This window comes from Centruroides sculpturatus, unplaced genomic scaffold (genome assembly GCF_000671375.1).
Source record: "Centruroides sculpturatus isolate CEXI.00-Female unplaced genomic scaffold, Cexi_2.0 scaffold106, whole genome shotgun sequence".
Classification (NCBI taxonomy): domain Eukaryota; kingdom Metazoa; phylum Arthropoda; class Arachnida; order Scorpiones; family Buthidae; genus Centruroides; species Centruroides sculpturatus.
In genome coordinates, this window is record NW_019384517.1 from 656,576 (window position 1) to 677,890 (window position 21,315).

A 21,315-nucleotide genomic window follows, 5' to 3' on the forward strand; every position below is an offset into this window, starting at 1 on the left:
GTTTAATAAAATCTTAGATAATACATATGTATAACAAATTAGGCCTATATTATTTTACAATTTTTCACATTTACTTGATTATTACGCCATAATTTTAACATTGTTTCCATCTCAGCGATAATACTGTGACGTTTACGAATAATGCTTGAATTTAAAGATTGAGCATTTTTCACAGCTTCGAGAATTTTTTCTTTGCCTTTTATAATTGTTCTGACCAACAATTCCGGTAGATCAAACTTCTTTGCCAATTCACGAATTTTCATTTTTGTATCGAAGTCTTTAATAATGGGTACGTTCGTAAAATTAAACGCGTTAGTAACGAATCGTTCGAAAAGTCTAACGAAATAGGAATAACGGTGACTTCATTCTCGCTTAACTCGTTCGATAATTATGCAATCCTATATACGAACATACCCAACGTTAACTTTACATTCCAAAGATAAAGTTTTTCTTTTTTTGTTTGATGCAGAATTAGTTCTATTTCGTTTGGATGACATAGTAGAGTTACTCGAGTCTCCGTAGATAAAACAAACAGAAATAAATAACACAAAATAAATTGTAGCTATGTGTGGATTCCGCGCGACACATCCGAACATGTAAGCTGAACAATAGTGTGGGGGAGTGAGTAATCAAGAGTTGCGTGCCGCTCAAACAAAAGACGAATCGACGAGATTTGAAAATCGCGTAACTCCGGGTTCGCGTAAGCCGGGGTAGCGTAAATCTGGGTATTACTGTATTTACAAAATACAGGATTTTTCAAAAGTAACGCGCCATAGATTGTGCGGAGAAGCTTGTAGGCAAATCATCAGGGGCAAGTGTATAGGTTCTGGTTATACCGGTACGATGTAGCATTTCGTGTCTGTAATACTGTCAAACGGAAATTAATCACACAAAATTCATATGCGTAGTCGACTTACAACTATTGAAGCCAGCTTCATAGTTCTTTATGTTATGAGAATTGAACTTTTTTTGATAGTTGTTACATAAAAAACGCGTTCTTTCTATCGTGTAATTGTTACTTTTAATCAAATAACATTAAATACAATAATAATAATAACCATAATAATAGTTACTCATAGATTCAGTCATTTTACGGCAAGCACACAAACAACACAGAAACATACACATGGCATATATAGACTACAGAAAAGCATTCGACAGTGTTCCACACAGTTGGCTGCTACATATTCTACACATGTACAAAATACATCCATCACTCATTGCATTCTTCGAAAACACTATGCAGCACTGGAGAACAACACTACATCTCAGGGTTAGTAACACTTCCATACAAACAAACGAAATATTCATTAGGCGAGGAATTTTTCAAGGAGATTCCTTGAGTCCTCTCTGGTTCTGCCTAGCCCTGAATCCATTATCCAACATGTTAAACAACACGCAATACGGCTACAATATCAGACACGAAAAAACAACACAGTTTACACTCTCACATCTCATGTACATGGACGACATAAAACTTTATGCATCCACACAAAAACAACTTCATCAACTCCTACAAATCACACATTCATACACTAAGGACATACAAATGGAGTTTGGCCTAGACAAATGCAAAAAACTTCACATAGAAAAAGGAATCCTGAAGAAAGAAGATTTTGCACTTGGAAATGGAGACGTTATTGAATCCATGGAAGAGGGCGAGTTCTACAAGTACTTAGGATTCCAACAGGCCAAACTAACAGAACATACACAAATAAAGCAACGATTAATTAAAGAATACCAAAGTAGGTTAAACGCTATACTTAGAACACAGTTAAATGCAAAACACACAGTTAAAGCAATAAACACATATGTCATCCCAGTACTCACATACTCTTTTGGAGTTATACATTGGACTCACACAGATCTCGAGCAACTCCAAAGGAAAACAAGAACAACACTTACTAAGCATAAACAACATCATCCTAAATCCGCCACAGAAAGATTAACCCTTCCACGTAAAGAAGGCGGACGTGGCCTGATTGACATAGTTAACCTTCACTACAAACAAATACAGTCACTGCGAGAGTTTTTCTACAAGAAACAAGAAACATCACAGTTACATAAAGCAGTAACTCTAGCAGACTCAAATAACACACCATTAAACTTACACTCACAACATACAGACATGACACAACATATAAAAAGCATAGACAACATTAAGCAATCATGGGCTCAAAAGGCTCTCCATGGCAGGCATCCTTATGACCTGGCCCAGGATTTTGTTGACAAAACTGCGTCAAACAGCTGGTTAGATCGGGGATGCCTCTTTGGGGAGACGGAAGGATTCATGATTGCCATACAGGATCAGGTCATAAATACTAAAAACTACAGAAAACACATACTCAAAGATACAACACTCACAAATGACACATGCAGAAAATGTCACATCATGCCAGAAACTATACAACACATCACTTCTGGTTGCAAGCTCTTGGCACAGACAGATTACTTACATAGACACAATCAAGTAGCAAATATAATACACCAAGAGCTTGCAAAGAAACACAAATTGGCAGACATCCACGAACCATACTACAAGTATATTCCACAGACAGTATTGGAAAATAACACGCACAAAATGTATTACGACAGAGCCATAATCACAGATAAAACAATTTACCACAACAGACCAGACATCACACTCATTGACAAACACAATAAAATCACATACATTATAGACATAGCCATTCCAAACACTCACAATGTACAAAACACATGCACTGAAAAAATTAGCAAGTACACAGAACTCGCCCAGGAAATAAGGCATCTGTGGAGGATGGATAGGGTAGTTATTGTACCTGTTGTTCTCTCCTGTACAGGTGTGATACCACACACGCTACACAAAAGCCTGGGAACATTACAATTGAGTAGAAATACATACATCACACTACAGAAGGCCACTATATTGAATACATGCCATATTGTTAGGAAATTCCTTAATACAGACACTGACACACACATTTAATTTTAGTTTTGTTTTGGTTGCTATGCCTTGACTCTGGTCCGGCATAGTACACAACCACCAGTTTAAACCGAGTATTACCTACTAAACCCAACATAATAATAATAATAACCGGCAGTGTTTCCTGTACTGAATAGAACAATTCTCACAGCATACTGATTAGTCACAGAATATACAACTGGGCCTACATTAGTCGAAAGTGATTCGAGCACGCATATAAATTTTGTGTAATTAATTTCCGTTTAACAGTATTACAGACACGAAATGATGAATTATATAACCATGTACCATGCACTTGCTCCTGATGCTTTGTCTACAAGTTTCTTTGCACAATCTGCTATGGGGCATTTCTTTCGAAAAACTCTGTATAATATCTAGCCACTGTAGTCATACCACGTTGGTTACTGCTATAGCAGGTTTGTTAATTAATTTAGAAATCGTTTGGTTTTAATGTAATAATCAGTGCCGGACCGAGGCAAGTTTTAAGATGGAGCGAGATCCTATTATGGCGCCCACTTGGTTGCCCCTAATTTAATTTTCTTTAGTACTGAGGCGCCCACTGGAATTTAGCGCCTGGAGCGGCTGCTCCGTTCGCCCTATTGTAGGGCCGGCTCTGCTCCAAGTCCTTCTGAATGTACTGTTTGAGCATTGAAAAATCTTTCTAACTTTATGGCACATTGTTTTAAAACATTTTGAACCTTTAAAAGGTCAAAATAGCATGCCGAAGTTTTAAATTTCTACGTCTAATACGATCGGAGATGCACTGTTTGTCCGACAAGAGCATGCTCGATAATCTTGGTTCTTATCGGACTAACAATATAAATTAGATGCTTAGTTACAATTGTTCGTTGAATAATTAGATTCTATTCTATATCGTATACGTATACGTGAGAATTTTATTAATGTGCAATACTTGTGTCATTTTTGTATTGTATATATTAGAAATTATGGTAAGATGAAAGTTAACCAAGACACATTTTTGCAGATTTCTGTATTTTTATTGGATGCAAATTTGCAAACCACAGGATGCAAATACATTTTATTATTTGGTGATGCTCATCACTCAAAATTAAAAGACTGTACACAGAGTTTACAAGTACAAATTTGGCATATTATGCCCGTGCTGGTCCTCTGCAAAAACATCTGTGCACTCGATGAATTCCGTTTGGAAATAAAAAGTCCGACTCTTTCGTTTATGCTCTACAAGTTCTTTGGAAAAATCGAAGCTAGAATTCAATTCTATGTCATTTGATGACGCTTTGGTCTAAAAAGAGGACAGACTTAAAAGTCAAATGATGAAATAAAAACAAGAGATTCCGTTATCGCCTGGTAATTTAAGTAATGCCATTTGCAATTTGGTCCCAAGACGACGACAAAATCCATAGTTAAGCGATGAAAATGAAAAAAGTTATTTAAAAGGTAAATTTTACCTTAAATTATGGCCAGTCTCTGACTAGATTGTATTTTATGAATTTTTTTTTTTTTTTTTGACACAGATGTATTTGCATAAAACCGAGCGATAATGAAATATATCGTAAAAATTTTCCCACGTAGTAATTAAGAAACTTTTAAAGTACATCACACAAAATTTTACATGATGATATTCCTGAGAAAACACTGATTTACAAAATATTGATGAGGTATATTACTATATACTGTATATAAAAAGATAATATTCACAAAACATCATCATGCTACTAGATTTATGATGATAAAATCAACTTTAAGATAATGACATTGATTTTTAACTAGTAATGAGTAACTTTACACTTTTAACAATATATGTGGATAGAATTATGCAAACAGCATCCTTGTTTTGAACTATTTCTTCCATTCGTTGTTAGATGAAACAGAATGAGTGCTGAAACAAAAGTATCTTTTTTTAATTCATTGCATTTTCCATCCTCGTAAAAGGCAACGATGCCTCGAAAACAACTTACCTGCAATATTCACAATTAGAGCCGTCATTGCATTCTTCGAGAGGTGGAAGGGAGAACTGCCGTCGCCTCAAAGCGAGATGCAACTGCCTCCAAGTTCGTACTGAAAGCTTCCAATTGAGTTGCTGACGGAGATGATGAGGTAACTGCTGCTGGTGATCGTACGAAGACAGCACTTTTTGTACTATATGTTTGCTTTTTTCAAATTCATCAGAAGTTATCTGAAATATTTAAAAAATTATACATTTTTATAGTTTAACAAAGCTAATAAAATATACTTTAAAAAAAATCCATTTGTTTACCTTACAAAACTCTTGTAAATCCTTAATATAGATGGACCAATTCCATCTTGGTGGCATTTCCTCAATCAAAACATAATTCAACAAAGCAAGTGCAACAGCACTTCTCTGTAAAAATAAAGTTTAATTTGTTAATTTGAAGCTTGAGTATACAACTATTAACACAATAACTGTTATCAAAGTATTCTTAGATTTAAAAATATAGTGTTTAGAATAAAAGTTTAGTGGAAAAAATGTTTTACTGTAAATACACAGATATGTTTATGTATCTGAAGTTTACTTTTTCTTTTTTTTTTGTACTTGTTCACATACATAGTGTAATTACAAGAAGCATTTGGCTTTATTAATAATAACTTTAAACCAAACCAACTTTATCATAGGCTCATTGATAGAAACAAGAGTTAAGTTCCTATGCTATATTTCTGGTCACAAAAACATTGCCAAACTTCTAAATCTAACATAACTTTCTTTGAAGATATATTAGCAAAATATATTAAAAGACTTCTGTTAATTCAGCCATTCTTGCAGAGGGGTGCCAGATTTGTGAGCGTATAATCCTAAAGGTAGACTAAGACCTACAGTCCATTCCGAAATTATAAACATACCCAACATTTTTCAATAACATCATCATTAAGTATAGTAATGTATTTATTATATTAGTATGTTGTTTGGAAATACATGAAATTTACCAACTAAAAGGAACAGGACAACCTCTAAGACATATTTTGGCAGCTGTAAATTGATCCACATATGCTGCAAGAAATGTATTAACTCAGGGTGAATTATTTCTGCCATAATATTCAGGGTGAATATTATGGCAGAAATAAGCGATGCAGAAGGCCTAAACTCCTTACACCTAGAAACAAAAGTAAGGTTTTTCAGCTATTGACAGTCAACAAGTTGTCTGTTAGAGAAGCAGCATGAACATTGCCAATTGCAGTTTCACCAGCAACTGTATGGAGATGTATGCATAATCATAAAAATGCCAAATTCACAAAAATGGCTGCAAAACGAAAATTAACACAATTGCACAAAACACCTAGATTAAAGTGGGCCAAAGACAAGATGACATTAAAAGGAGTGGAAACAAATAGTCTTCTCAGATGAAAGAAGGTGGAATTTGGATGGACCTGACGGTTATAGTCACTACTGGCATGATTTGAGGAAGAACAAAGAAGTCAGAATGAGCAGACAGCAAGGTGAAGGATCTGTGATGGTGTGGGCAGGATTTGGATGGAATAGGTAAAACAGATTGTATTTATAGAATGTAGAATAAATTCAGAAAAGTATCAAGAACTGTTGTATCAAAATTTAATAACTTTTGGATCACTTATTGGGGGAGAAAACTGGCAATTCTAATAGGATAATGCTAGCATTCATGCATCAAAGTCAACTAAAAATTGGTTTGCTAAAAAAAAAATTCATGTAATTGATTGGTCATCACGGAGCCCTGATATGAACCCGATAGAGAATATTTAGGGCATTATGAGTCGCCTTGTTTATGGCCAAAACAGACAATGCAATACTGTATATGAACTGAAATTAGCTATTATGAATTGTTGGAAAAATATTTAAACAACAACAACTTCAAAAACTAGTAAAATGTATGCCTGATAGAGTATTTGAACTAATTAAATCAAATGGTGGACCTACAAAATATTGAAACATCACAAATCGTTTTTTTTTTTTTTTTTGGTGCATGTGTGTTTATAGTTTTGAAACAATCAAAAATTGAAAATCTGTGATAATTTTTTTGTAATTGTCAGATTGCTCTAAACATTTCAGAAACTGTTAGAATATATCATTTACAACATCAATTTAATCTATATTCGGTTTATGGCATCTGACATCACCTTTCAATCTCTAGGAACCCTCTCCATCTCTCTATATCCATACGCCATTCCTCTTTAATCCCATTTTCACTACATGCAAACTTTACTCTGTCGTACCAAGTTCGTCTGGGTCTTCCTCTCTTTCTTCTTTTTTGTGTATTGTATTCCATTGACATTTTCAAGAGTCTCTCGTCACTCATTCTTTTCACATATCCAAACCAAATAAATTGTTTCCTCTTTACTTCTTCCAAAGCCGTCTCCTTCAATCCCATTAGGTCTTTGATTCCCTCATTAGTTATTCTTTCTCTTTTTGAGATTCTGCACAATCTTCTCAATGCATCCATTTCAATCATTGTTACTTTTCTCTTCTCATCCCCAGTCATTCTCCATGCCCCTGCCCTGTATAACAGAATGCTTTTAACAATAGCATTCTTTTCTTTCTTGATCTAGTTATTTCTTCACTCAACCATATTCCATTTAATCTTTTAACTGCTCTCTTACCTTGTGATAACCTTGTATTAATTTCTAATGTATCTCTTCCATCTTGATGAATTTGTATTCCAAGATAATTGTAATGTTCACATCCCTCAATGTTTTCTCCTTCCAGTTCCATGTCTGTTTTAGCCCCTCCTATGCATAAATATTTTGTTTTATTCATGTTTATATATAAATTCCTTTAAAATATTCCTCTATTTTTCTTGTCATGTATTCTAGATCATCCTTATCCTCTGCCATTATCACCTGATCATCTGCAGATTGCAATGTAAACATTGGTTTACCGTTAATATCTATTCCCATATTACAACATTTCCTTTTCCGTATTTTCAATACTTCTTCTATGTAGATTTTAAATGAAGTTGATGAGATACAACATCCCTGTCTTAGTCCTTTTGATACCATAAATCCTTCTAATATTTATTTTTTCCCCAATTTTTATTTTCGTTATTAATATTAATATTATATATTAATATAATAAATACATTACAATTGTTAATGTTTTTGTTATTGAAAAAAGTTGGGTGTGTTTATAGTTTTGAAACGGACTGTATATCACTTACATTCCAAGCAGGGATATATTTCAGAATCAGTGAAAATGGCGTCTAAACTAATATAAATAAATTAAAAATAATAATAATTAAAGTTCAATATGTATTGTATATTAACCTGTTAATAAAATTGTTTTATTCAAAGATTCATTCTACAGTCGAATATTAAAAACAAACAAAAATGGGGACAGTCTCGTGAAATCGGGGACATCTAGTTACTCTACTAAAATGAATGAATGACATGACCTTCATAAAGAAGCCCACCTGCCTCTGTAAAGAACTGGTACTGAAGGCACCACTTCCTTACAGGCAGGTGGGCAAATAATATGGCACACTGACATGCAATAACTGTATACGGAAATGAAACTTGAGTAAACAGGAAAACAGTGTGACGTGACTGACATTTTCATGGATATGGAAGCACACAGGTGATCCTACCAGGTAGAGCCAACCAGAGGGTAATGGCGACCTGAGAAAAGATTCTTATTAGAGTCCTACAGCAATATAAATAATTATATTAAAGCAAAGTAAGGGAAAAAATGGAAAAAATGAAATCAATATACATGCCCAACAAATTTTAGATCCCAGTAGTAGTATTTCTGAATGTAAAATGTGTTAAACATATTAAAAATATATAAATAAAAATAATTAGTAGTACAATATGTATAAATTTGTGTAAATGTAATCAACTAACTTTAACACAAAAATTGTTCATTATTAAATTCAAATTTTTTTTATAAAATTAAAAATTTAGTTTGTAAATATTTTTCAAGTACTGTCTTTTATTTATCAACATTATGTAGGGACGCCTATTTCCTCGGGGTCCAGGGAAATTTAGTCTTTACGCCACCTAGGGCATTCCTGGAAGTATGCTGGATAATTGAGAGAATTTGTTGGATAGTTTATCTTCTACACCAAGCACAGGGTGGTCAATCAAAATATATCATATGAACTTAGAGATAAGAAGTGTTATAGTGTGCACTTTCCATCCATGTGTCGGAAAATATATTAAGAATTGTAAATTAATCTTTTAGAACATTTTTTTTAATGTATTTAAGCCAGAGATATGAATGATGTACAGAACTGCTTTAAGTACTTTATTATCAAAAGTTGTAAAGAACCCTTCAAATTACAGAGTGATTATATGGTTTCCAAAAATTAGATCAAGGACGACGGTCATTATTATCTTTCTTGCTATACAATTTCATTTCTCTATAAGTTACTTCACTCAATATAAAATGTTCCAAACATCTTTTTAATGAGCAATGACAATGGAACGACAAAACCAAGTGTAGGTGTCATTGAATAGCTAAAATGCAGGAAAACTTATTAGCCCCTTTCGCGTCCCACCTACTCAAAACATTTTAAAACTATATTGTTGATAAGTAATCTTAAAACTGTTTTAAATATAGCTAACAAAGAATTTATTATTCTAAAATAGATTACTAAAAAACAATATTTATGTTGAAGGAGTTAAAAATATAACCACTTAAGAAAAGATAAATATATGGACAATTTTAGAATTATTAACTTGTGTTTTAATATAGGCAGGATCATTGTACTAATTCTCAAATGAACTGACCATTCTGTAATTAATTTATGCAGAAATATATTTTGTTTCATATTACAAAAGCCAAAAACAATTTTGCTGTTAAATTTTCATTATGCTAAATTACTTTTTAAATAGATTTATTTTATATAAATTTATAACATTACAAGTATATTAATATAACTGTTTTATAAAGATATGAAGTCTTAAGAATGAATACTCCATTTAAAATCCATAAGGTATAATACAAGTGCATGAATTTTAATGGATTGAATACTTTTCTGTTCATAAATTAATGCTTTAAGAATGTAGCCTGCTTCAGTTAGAGGTAACAATGTAAAAAATAATTTCTAAAATTAAAAATGCAGTTTGATTTTATTGCTTTTAATACTTACTTTTAAATTTGAACACTTATGACTGCACATGAGTACCTCCAATCTTTGAGTACACAGTTCAAGAGGTAAAAGTCCCGACACCACTTCCTCACAAGATAATTTGGCAATGTGAGCAGCGTGGTTCAGAAGAGAATGAAATAATTCTAAAAATGTGAAAGAAGTCGGAGGTGCCTGTTTCCATTCTAACTTGCTTAGTATTATTCCTTGCATACGCAAAAGATCATGAGTACTACAGCGAGTTTGACTGATAGTGACTAATTCAGACAAAGTAATCATAATGCCTTCTTCAGACCATTCCATAGCCAAATGAAAACAACTTAATGCAATACAAGGCACATGTTTAGCTTGTACCTAAATAAAAAAATTATATAATTAGTGTCATAAAACAAATGTGTGAAATATTAAAATAAAAAAAAAATACTTACTTTAATTTTGGCAAGAAAGCTGTCCATTGTATGTAATGCTAAAATCAATATTTTAGGGGATAAATCGTACCAAACTCTCAAACATCTCAATACTTGGGCCATGTTATCCCTCGCACATTTCATTTCCTGCCACTCTCCCTATTAAATTAAAAATAAATTTTGTTTTCTTTGTTTAAACATTGATGATATTTCTCATAAAAAAATAATTCATAATTCAAGTTATCTTAAAATTAAACTAGAAACTACTCATATATTATTATTACTTTAATATTGTCATATTGAGGAAGAAACATATCAAGCAACTTTACAGAATTGTTGAGAAATCAAGCACACGTATGGAATGTTAGTGCAGAAATGTACAAAGCAAAACAGAAAACGTAACAATCCCAGAAGCTTGTGGAAATTTGCAATATTAATCCAATAAATAAAATACAAGAATATAAATAAAAAAAAGTAACACTCAAAGAAATTAAAAGGTTAATCAGTAATCTTAAGAATTAGATGAGAAAAAAACAATGTAATATTAGTGAATATTGGACTGATAAGACTAAGGAAATGACAAAGATAAATGAGAGGATTATTTGGGGGGCCTTAGAGAAGTATGAAATGTGCTATGAGCAGTCAAGAAGTGATTGACCTAAAAACGATTCTAAAACGAAGAACCAGATTTCAACAAAACAGATAATCTTGTGCCGAAGAATTTATGTTATTGAAGGTAAGTCAAAACAGAGTGGACGACCACACCAATAGAGGAAAAAAGAAAAAATTCACCCACTTTTGGTGTAGCCCAATAAAGAATATGACTGTTTATTTGACATTTAAATTATCGGATCAGTTCTATATGCCTTTATAATTATCCATAATTAATACTCTCAGCTAAGAAAAAATATTTCAAACAGAACAAAAGAATGCCTATACATTTCCCAATAGTGGATTTGTGGATGAGTCAATGGTTAGTGTGTAAGAGAAAGAATGCTTTACGAGTCTAGAGTAAAATCAAGTTTATATATAGTAAGAAAGATATGATGATGATTTGTTCGTAACGTGGAATGACATAAGTAAGAGTGTGGAATTTATCAAAAAGTTTTCCAATCTGACATTTTGACTTATGATTAGACAAGACGGAGGATGATATGTTTACAAGTCAATTTTCATATTGAAAGACTGGATGGCCATTATACATGTATAAACTTTTAGGTCATTAACTGAAAGAACTATTGATGTATTCAGTGATTAGAAGGCACTAAATAAGGAATTAGAAACCTTGCCTGCAACCACAGATTAACTAGGATGGCATTCAGCAAACACATTTCTCTTTCTTTCAACCTTCCTCACAAGAAAACACATGCAAAGAAGAGAAAATCGCCTGTGTGTATTTATGGCAAAAGTTTGAGAAAGACTTTCTATTGAATATAAATTTTTTTTTTCCAAAGAGCATCTTATTTGATTTGGTCAGAAATGACAAAGAAAAAAGGAGAGTAGCAAATTGGGTGTGTATGTTGTTTCATTAAGTGGTGAGAAAGAAAGGATCTATGTAGAAGCTGCAAAAAAAGATCACTACAAACTAGGATAGAAGAGCAAGAGAGATAAATCAGGCCAAGTAAAAGCACTGTCACTCTAAGTCAAACCCTTAAAAAATAAACAGCAAAATAGAAATGGGAAGCTTGCAAGAATATTAGAAGAAATAAGAGAAAGAAGTGGTTTAATCACTATCAGGCTGTAGAGAAAGCTTGGATATACAAAAAAAAAGCTTGAGGGAAATTTAATTAATAGCAAAGAATCTGAAATCTTATCAAATACTTGAAAATATTAATAATACATGTTGTTTATTTTTCTAGGGATTTGAGAACACAAACCAAGGTGGGATTCTTTCAAAGGAGGAAGAAACAAGTGATTCAATAGCAATTTTGTCCTTATTTTTGATGTATAAACTGTAGTTCTTGCTGTGGAGAGTATGAAGTGTCATACTTCAACCTTCCATTTCTCCAACGTGTGGGAGAAATGAAGGTGTCAAATAATTTCTTAGGAGATAGAGTAGTTAAGAGTGGGTGTTAGTGGTCTTAGATTGCACAACAACCAGATGATACAGAAACAAACTTAGGTGACTTTAGGTAAGACGATTCACTTGTGCCACCCCTTATGAAAGTAATTTCAAACAATCAATTCTAAGAAAACTTATTACGAGTTCCAATTAAACAGATTTTTGGTTATGTTTTATAGAATTTGGAGTTGTTTCTCATTACTCTCATGATAATTCAAATTTATTTTCAAAATTAAATTAGAAATTATAATCTGATATAAAATTATAAACTTTATTAATTTGATTTTTGACCCAAAGGAAGTTCAAATAAAATTTATTAGAATTTAGTCAAAACCAATACACGTTAAGCAACCAGATGTTTTCAAACAAAAAAATGGAGTTCAATGAATTAACTACATCCAGATGTTGCAACTACATCATATTCTAAAAACAGAATTCTCATAAATGAATGTAAGAAATATTCACTTTAAACTTAAAATAATCTATGTTTTTCATAAAAGTCATGAAAAAGGATTGTGATTTTCTTGCATAATCAATTTTACAGTACACGCGTTTAATAAAACATTATATTTAATCTCCTAATTTAGTTTACCTTGTGCTAAATAGCTGTAACGTAAACAAGATTAGATAAATTGGCAAATGCAAGTGATTATTTCTATCAAAAACATGAGCTAAAATTAGCATAGAATACACATTAAATTTGGCATCAGTTTTCAAGCTCTACATGATTTACATTTTTTGCAAATTTTTTCTTTAGAAGCTTAGAAATTGCAGCAACTACACGAATAATATTTGCAGATATCAGCAAGATAAGAATACCAACAGATATAAATATCCTTGATTTATTTACATTATACTAAGTGCTATATCAGAATAAATTATTTCTATGCATTTATTAACACCTTATTAATATTACAAATGTTTATATAATTGCTTGCATAACTGTCCAAATTTTGCTTTTGAATCAAAAGATAACGTCAACTGTTCATTAATTTCTGTGTGTTTAGATTTTGATAGGCTTCATTCACAATACATGAACAGCTAACCCATTTCTTTTTTTTTGCAAGATTTTGACAAGAGACAGAGCAGCAATTGAAATGAAATATTGGATTCATGCCCACAAAGTTTGCAAGTCAGGAATTTTGATGGCAAGTCACAGATTTTTGACAAATGTTAACTGCTGTTTTGTTCCAAATGCAATGCGAGGATAATCAATAAAGTATTCCTAATGGCAAGATTAGTAAAAATAATAAAGAACGAAAAAAATGTAAAAACAAATATATAATCTTTTTAATTAAAAGGTTAAATAATTTGTTTAATAGACATTCACCACAAGTCAAGAACCACTCAGAAGACAATTTTAATTCACACGTCTTTATTTATATGCATTTCGGATTGGAGTTTGTGCCAATCTCTCCTCAGATATAGGTGTAATCTGACAGTTTTGATTTTTCTTAGTAACCTTACATCAATCATAGTTACAATCCTACAGTTATTTGACTACAAACCCCTTTTTGGTGGTTACGAAAATAAGACATTGTATCTGGTAAATATTGCTGATATTAGCTTTATATTAATAATATTTCCTAATAAAGAAAATTTATCAGAGGGCAAATTTTTTTACATTTAATGTATGATTCACATGAATATATTGTAAACATTAAATTCTTTCTTGTTGCAAAGTTTAGCTCAATATATCCACAGATTCAGTGATGACATTACTCAAATAAATCTAGAAAATTAAACAATGTTTTCACTATTATTTATAACTTCAGATTCATTCTCTGTTTGATCTGTTATTTAGAATATAATCAGAAAAAATTTTAAAAATATAAAAGCAAAAAGTATTTTAAAAATTTTTGAATTTATTTGTTTAATTTTTTAGTAATATCATCAATAAATCTGTCTGCACATTGAGCTGAATCGGGCACATGTTAAATTGATTCAAGTTTTTTTTAATACAACCAGACTGGAGTGTTATTTTCATTTATTACTCATACTGTCCAATGCTACTTCAAGTATCATGCCAAATTGTCACCAGCCAGATGTATTCAGTCTTATTCAAAGACCTTCATCGGGTTGTTCCGCAGATTAGAACAATCTTTTAAGTACAATGAAATATGGACCATCCATTGTATTTAAAAGATTGTTGTTATCAGTCAGTCAGATGAAGGTCTTTGAATAAGGCCAAAAACATTTGCTGATAAATACTGAAGTGAATTTATTTATTTATTTAACCATAAGTTGTAATCTTTATGTTAAAAATTTTTACTTTCTAAATAGATATTACTACAGCATTGATGTTGGCATCATTTGATTTGTATTATACCAAAAACATTTTAAGTTCATCTATAAGCAGAGATGACTGCTATTTGTATTCATGCATCAGATATATATAGTTTTGTATGTACTTTTCATAAATTTAGAAACATATACATATGTAATACAAGCTGAACAGCTTAAAAATATTTAGTCAAATTAAACATTTTTAAACACAGCAATGATGAAATGCATTGCTATACTCAAAAATTCTTTTTACTTGAATATTCCCTTCACTAGTATATTTTGGAAGTTTGCAAAAAGCTTCTCAGCTAATGATAATTCTATAGAGCTGAAAACATTTCCGACAGCTGATCTCATCCACTCTGGCTTCCTAAATTAGCGGTATAAATTAAAAGATATAATAATAATAATTTTTTATTATATCTTTCTCTCATAACAGTTTACTTCTAAATATTAAGAGGTTATTGTAAATAATATAGTATGTCATAAATATGTTGCTTTCCTAAGACACAATTATAATTTAATTAGAATTACTTATAATTTAAGGGGGAAATTAATAATATTTTTGAGAGACACACACAGAAATTCTAATGAAATATTCTTGAAAGATCACTATCATTGAAATGAGCATTTTTAACCATATTAGTAAGGGCTCTCAACATAATTTATTATATTTTATTGATATAAACAAGAATAATAATACCATGCTATGGTCAACATTTACACTATTAATTATTTAATATTGAAAAACAAATAAGATAAATACATCAGGCTGATAACCATAAGTCGTATGAAATAATTCTAATATAAAATACTGCATAAATATGAGCATTTCATTCTGGTGGATCTAGTTAGTGCCTTGTATCAAAAGCAGAGTAGTTACCTTTTCATCTTATGCTAGTAAATGTAGTTTTCTCGCTCCTACTAAATGTATAATATTTTTTCTAAATTGCTCATATAAAAATTCACTCCATATCTTATGACAAAAAGTTGGAGAATTTGAAATTGCATATAATATAATATATCATCTAGAATCTGTATTTTCAATGCTCAAAAAAAGTTATTTAAATCTAGTTTGTTTTATAAACGCAATGTAGCGTAATAACGATCACTTGGCACTATTCATTCTTTTATTTCAGCTTTCATTGATCTAATGTAAATCTAATGTTCTCAAATTTTTTACTTTAACGAGCTTCATGAATGACACCGTTAAAATTATGTAACACAGATTCACTTCTTTTATAACATTTAGCATTTTCAACTGAAATTATAAATATGGTATTTATCCCATTTGATGTAATAAACAGCACAGCTGCGAGATAAAAAAAAAGTTGGACAGTGTACTGTTTATTAGAATAAACACAGTCTATTTTGTATATATATAATGAATATAAAATATACCATATTTATTCTAATAAACAGCATGCTATCTATAACTTATTCATCTTTTAGCTGAACTATTTATTAAAATGAATATGGTAATTGTTAAAAAAAACTTTTCATTTAATGAAGCATATTATTTATGTGAATTATTTTGTCTGAACAGTATATAGTTTTTTTTCCAAAGAATTTATCAACCTGAAAATAATTTTAACAATAACATTACATTAAAAATATAAAATTATTAATACAAAATTTGTTGAGATTGCTCTCATGTTTTACAGCATATTTGAATATTAAAAATATTGTAATTCCAATATGCGCCATCATAAAATTTACAATAGTAGATATTGTTTTTATTTTGTGCCTTGATTATTATTGTTATGAAAGCATAAAAAAATATTGCGACTGTTTTGTGCCGTGCATAAAAATATTGTTTTCGATTTATGTTAATTTCATGCAAATTTAGAATTTAATAGAGAACTTATAGTTGTGTAACAAAGTAATGATGTTTTTAAATTATAATAAGAATAAGATAAGAACTATAAATTATACAGTTGCTTGTTCAATAAAGTTTGATAAGTACAATAACAGAATACTAACTTGAGTGATATGTTTACGAGATGAATCTATATCAAACCAGTCATCTCTGAGGGCAGAATCCAGTGTGCTCCATGTCTCTCCGACTTTTTCCACCAACTCTTCCATCGTTGTTTCTTTACTTTCTTGGAAAATCCAAATGTATAACCAATACTTTCACTCATTTAAAAGTAATATCTAAAACACAGCCTCCATATCTAAAAAATAAAACGGAATTATTTCATCAGTTTTTATGAAGAAATATCTATAAACAATGTTTAAAAGATAATAAAAGTTAATCTTTAATAATTTATTGTATAATAATGAAAACATTTTATTGCCTTTATTTAGGTATAATGACTCAAGCAATAAATTTTTGATACGCGAATAAACAGGATGCAAGTAGGAATTTCAGATGGAAAAATTTCATACTTTGAACTTATATAAAACATATAATATTAATTAACTATCCTCCAATCAGTGCATTTGTTTTACATTTAAATAGATAATAGACTTTTTTTTTTTATCCTTACTTTTAATGACATTGAATTTAAGTGTTTTGGCAAAAGTGCACAAGTTATTTTTATCTTTTCATCTCTTCATTTGATATCTTATCTTGAAATAAAATACAGAAAGGGCTGATTATGTTAGCAAGGTTTATTATAAACATATTTTGCTTAATTTTAAAAAACAAAAACTATTTTAAAATCAATTTACTCATGTTTTATCTATTCAAATTCAACTTCAAATTGATTTAACGCTTATTATATAATCGGCGATAAATAATTATCGACCGAAAAGTCATTCTTGTTTAATTCAATTATAAATTACAATGGGATGAAATTAAGCATTTTACAAATCCGTCCATTAAAATTAAATTAATTTTTAAAGAATTTTAATTTAACGATTAAATTACCAGCTAAAAAAAACCAATATTGTTAATTAAAGCTAATATGTATAATCATCTAAGTGTAACTTTAACACAAATTTTGATATTAAGTTCATTTATCAAACTTCTGAAAGAAACTCATAAATTAATTTAGTGACTACTTCTGTAGAAATAAATAATAAATTCAATGATATCCATATCATACCTATTATAGATATTTCCAGTAAAAATTCATGAAATATCATTACTCTAATGTACAGATTACATAATATAAATCTTTTAAATTGCATTATTATTAGTTTTAAATTGAATTCTTAAACACCAATTTTATATAAAATATTGCAACCTTAACAGAAAGAAAATAATTTTGTAGTTAATTTCACATTAATATTTTCAAACCAAACATGCTTCATCTTCAAAGGCATTTAAATTATAATTCATTATTTACACTTTTTCTTTCTTTCCATTTTTACACTTGATAAATTAATTATTTATAATTTCCTAATAAAAAAATTTAACTTATTTTCACTTGAATAATATGATATCAACATGAATAATATGCATAAACATGGACAAAAAGCATTCATTTAATTAAATAAAAATAAAATGTTTAAGCTGATAAGATTAATTTATCTAATGAAATGACATTTAGTAATCACTAAGCATATATCATCAATTATAATTATATCAATTCTTAAGCACATTGAAGATTAACAATTATACTGTAATTGACTAGCATAAAACCCTTCATTACTTGGGCTTAAAGAAGGATCCAGGTGTTAAAGACGACAGAGTAGAATAAGAAATTACCATGTTGCAATAATAAATGTATATAATGTACTTTGCTCTGATACACTAAGTGATACACTACATAAATTATTAAATTACATATCACCATAAATTAATTTCAATGTGTATTGTTTAATTTTCACATTTCCAAAATGCTGATGTTCTGGATATAAGTCCAGTCAAAATCAGCTAGTTTTAAGTTTTATTTTTGGTCCTTTCCACCCTATTAATCTGGCCAGGTCCACAATGGGGTGTCAAATTGTGAGTCACTCCTTAAAAAAAACTTCCTGAGTGTTACAACCTGTCAGGATTTGATCCCAGTTCACTCAGAGCAGTAGGCTGATACCTTGACAGTTTTGCCCTCTAGCCATTGGTAGTTTAAGCTAGTAATATTTTAAAATTAACTTGTACCTTTGTTTATTATTATGCAATACTTGCTTATATAATTATACACTAAAATTAAACTATCATGAAATGTCAAGGGGATGAAATCGGAGAGGTGGTGGGGTGTCCAGTTTTCATGGTAACCTATTTTTACACAGAATCCTTGAGAGTTACTATAAAAAATTCTGTCTAGATTGTTCAAAGGCAGTGCTGTAACTAGCTTTTCATGTGACCCATTCAAAATTTTATTTTTAATTCCCTCATTTTCTGTTTAAAATTTGAAAATAAAAATATAATACTGATAATTTTTTGACACCCTACTTCAAGGCCCTCTTTGTCTGGGCCTGTGCACCCTAGTTATGGCACTGCTCAAAGGGTTTAGAGTTCATAGGGAACAAGCAAACAGATTATTTTTCGTATATAAATATATTAGAAAGAGATAGATAAAAGCTTTGGAACCATTTATACTTTAATAATATGTGCCAAACAGGTGACAGATGTTATTGTTCTGACTTTTCAAATGACAGGTTTGAATCTAATGTTGGATACAGATGTTAAATTTTTAATTTTTAGCAGACAGAGTGGAACAGAGTCCAAGTCTGTTCTGATCTGACTCATAGAATTAAGGCAGAGAAAGAGTAAAAAGAAGATAAGAATTTTAAAACCAGTCCCCAGAACCCACCTAATCTCTACCAAGAGTTGCGAGACTGAATAAGTGCGAATTATTATTTAAGAGGAAGTGACCATGGCCATAAAACTACACAGCATGGGCATAATCAAATGTCAAAATTGCAATTGCCAGTTTATTGTTTACATCTTCAATTATATTTTTTTTAAATATAACACTAAGCCAAACTACTTACGTTATGAACCAGGCTAATTTAATTATTTAATTATCAATAGTAGTGGTAAAGTAGCCCAATTTGTTACAGCAAATGTTTAGCTTAATATTTGTAGATGGAGTTAACATTTTACATTGGTTTCAATACACAAAGTATCTCATAATTTTGGCCCTGGAGTTCAGTTAATCTTTGTATTATTATTTAACAGGTAAAGCATAATGCAGAATAAGAAGGAACAAATTAAAGTTATTTTGAAAGCAAGGACCCACAGTCGACAAGAAATCACCAAAAAGTCTAACAGGCTGCATCGAGACCATCGTGCATAAATGGCGAGAAGTCTTGACGCAGCCAATTAAACTCTGCAACCACTTCTCGCAGACTGCGGGTCCCCCCACCAAGCAACTCGAATTCGTTCCTTCTTACTCCGCATCAGGCTTTACCTATAAAAAGAATAAAACTAAGATCAGTAGTACTCCTACGGGAGCAGAATTATGGAACATCCATTATAAAATTCATTTGAAAACATAGATAAATGTTCTTAACGATCTGCAAGATGTTTCGTGGAGAATTTTTTTACGAAATACAACATTAAACTGAAAGAAATATTGAAATAAGAATTAGAATTTCTGCTAGTGTATAATTCTACAATTGCTTCTAATGTATAATTGCTGCTATTGTATAACTGTAGCATTGCTGCTAGTATAGAATTCTACAATTGCAATTAATATTAAGAGCTTAATGTATAATTGTAGAATTGCCACTGGTGTATAACTTAGAATTGCTGCTAATATATAATTATAGAATTGCTGCTGGTGTACAACTGTAGAATTGCTGCTGGTGTACAACTGTAGAATTGCTGCTGGTGTACAACTGTAGAATTGCTGCTGGTGTACAACTGTAGAATTGCTGCTGGTGTACAACTGTAGAATTGCTGCTGGTGTACAACTGTAGAATTGCTGCTGGTGTATAACTGTAGAATTGCTGCTGGTGTATAATTCTACAATTGCTCCTATTGTAAAATTGTATTGAATATATTGAACCTGTGGAACATTCTAGAATTTCTTACTGAGTAGACAATACAAAACTGATGTAACATGTCACACTTTAATGCAATTTCAGCGAAATTTTGTATTATTAAAATTTAATATTAAGAGCTTAAGTATATAAAGTAACATAAATTAGAAATTTTTGCATTAATCATATAAAATTTCTACACTTTATTTTAATATAAGAGCTATAAAAGATTCAATCGTACAATACAAAGGCATTCATTTTAATATAAAAGCATCTTGGAGAAAATTAATTTACCTTTTAAAATAATAAACTGTTGAAAGCAATCAACTCACTTGAAGGAACTCCTCATAGAAATGATCGAACGACACTTCAGCTGTTGCCATAACAACAGACCGAATCGCTACGTAACCACCCCTTTACAAAAAAGTAGTCCAGAAAATTTATTTTACATTTCGTACAAACGCCAAGCAAATTTATAAAAATTTTTTATTCTTTTTTAGATAATTTTGTTATTTCTAATCGAAGAAATATTAAAACATCGCTTCTATTCACCTTACGTAGGTTATAATATAAAATTCACTTTTAAAATGCGGAAGGATATGACCTCCATTTAAATTCAAAGTCACCAGATGCACGTGCCATCTCGCACTACATAAACAAAAATAT

General features: G+C 30.6%; 1 protein-coding gene across 2 annotated transcripts; it reads right to left on the minus strand.

Annotated features, from left to right (window-relative positions):
• Positions 1–3,941: 3,941 nt before the first annotated feature.
• LOC111622605 (cyclin G-like) lies at positions 3,942–21,070 on the minus strand. Of its 2 annotated transcripts, none has more exons than XM_023365015.1 (7): positions 20,944–21,070; positions 16,756–16,949; positions 10,449–10,586; positions 10,024–10,374; positions 5,205–5,309; positions 4,906–5,123; positions 3,942–4,826 (listed from the first exon to the last, which is right to left on the minus strand). In XM_023365015.1, exons 2-7 carry the CDS (start codon positions 16,858–16,860, stop codon positions 4,787–4,789), a joined length of 957 nt encoding a protein of 318 aa, XP_023220783.1. In that variant the 5' UTR covers positions 16,861–16,949; positions 20,944–21,070; the 3' UTR covers positions 3,942–4,786. The 2 variants fall into 2 exon arrangements, with proteins under 2 accessions (XP_023220783.1, XP_023220782.1); XM_023365014.1 differs by having other exon boundaries at positions 3,942–4,841.
• Between the last annotated feature and the right edge of the window lie 245 nt (positions 21,071–21,315).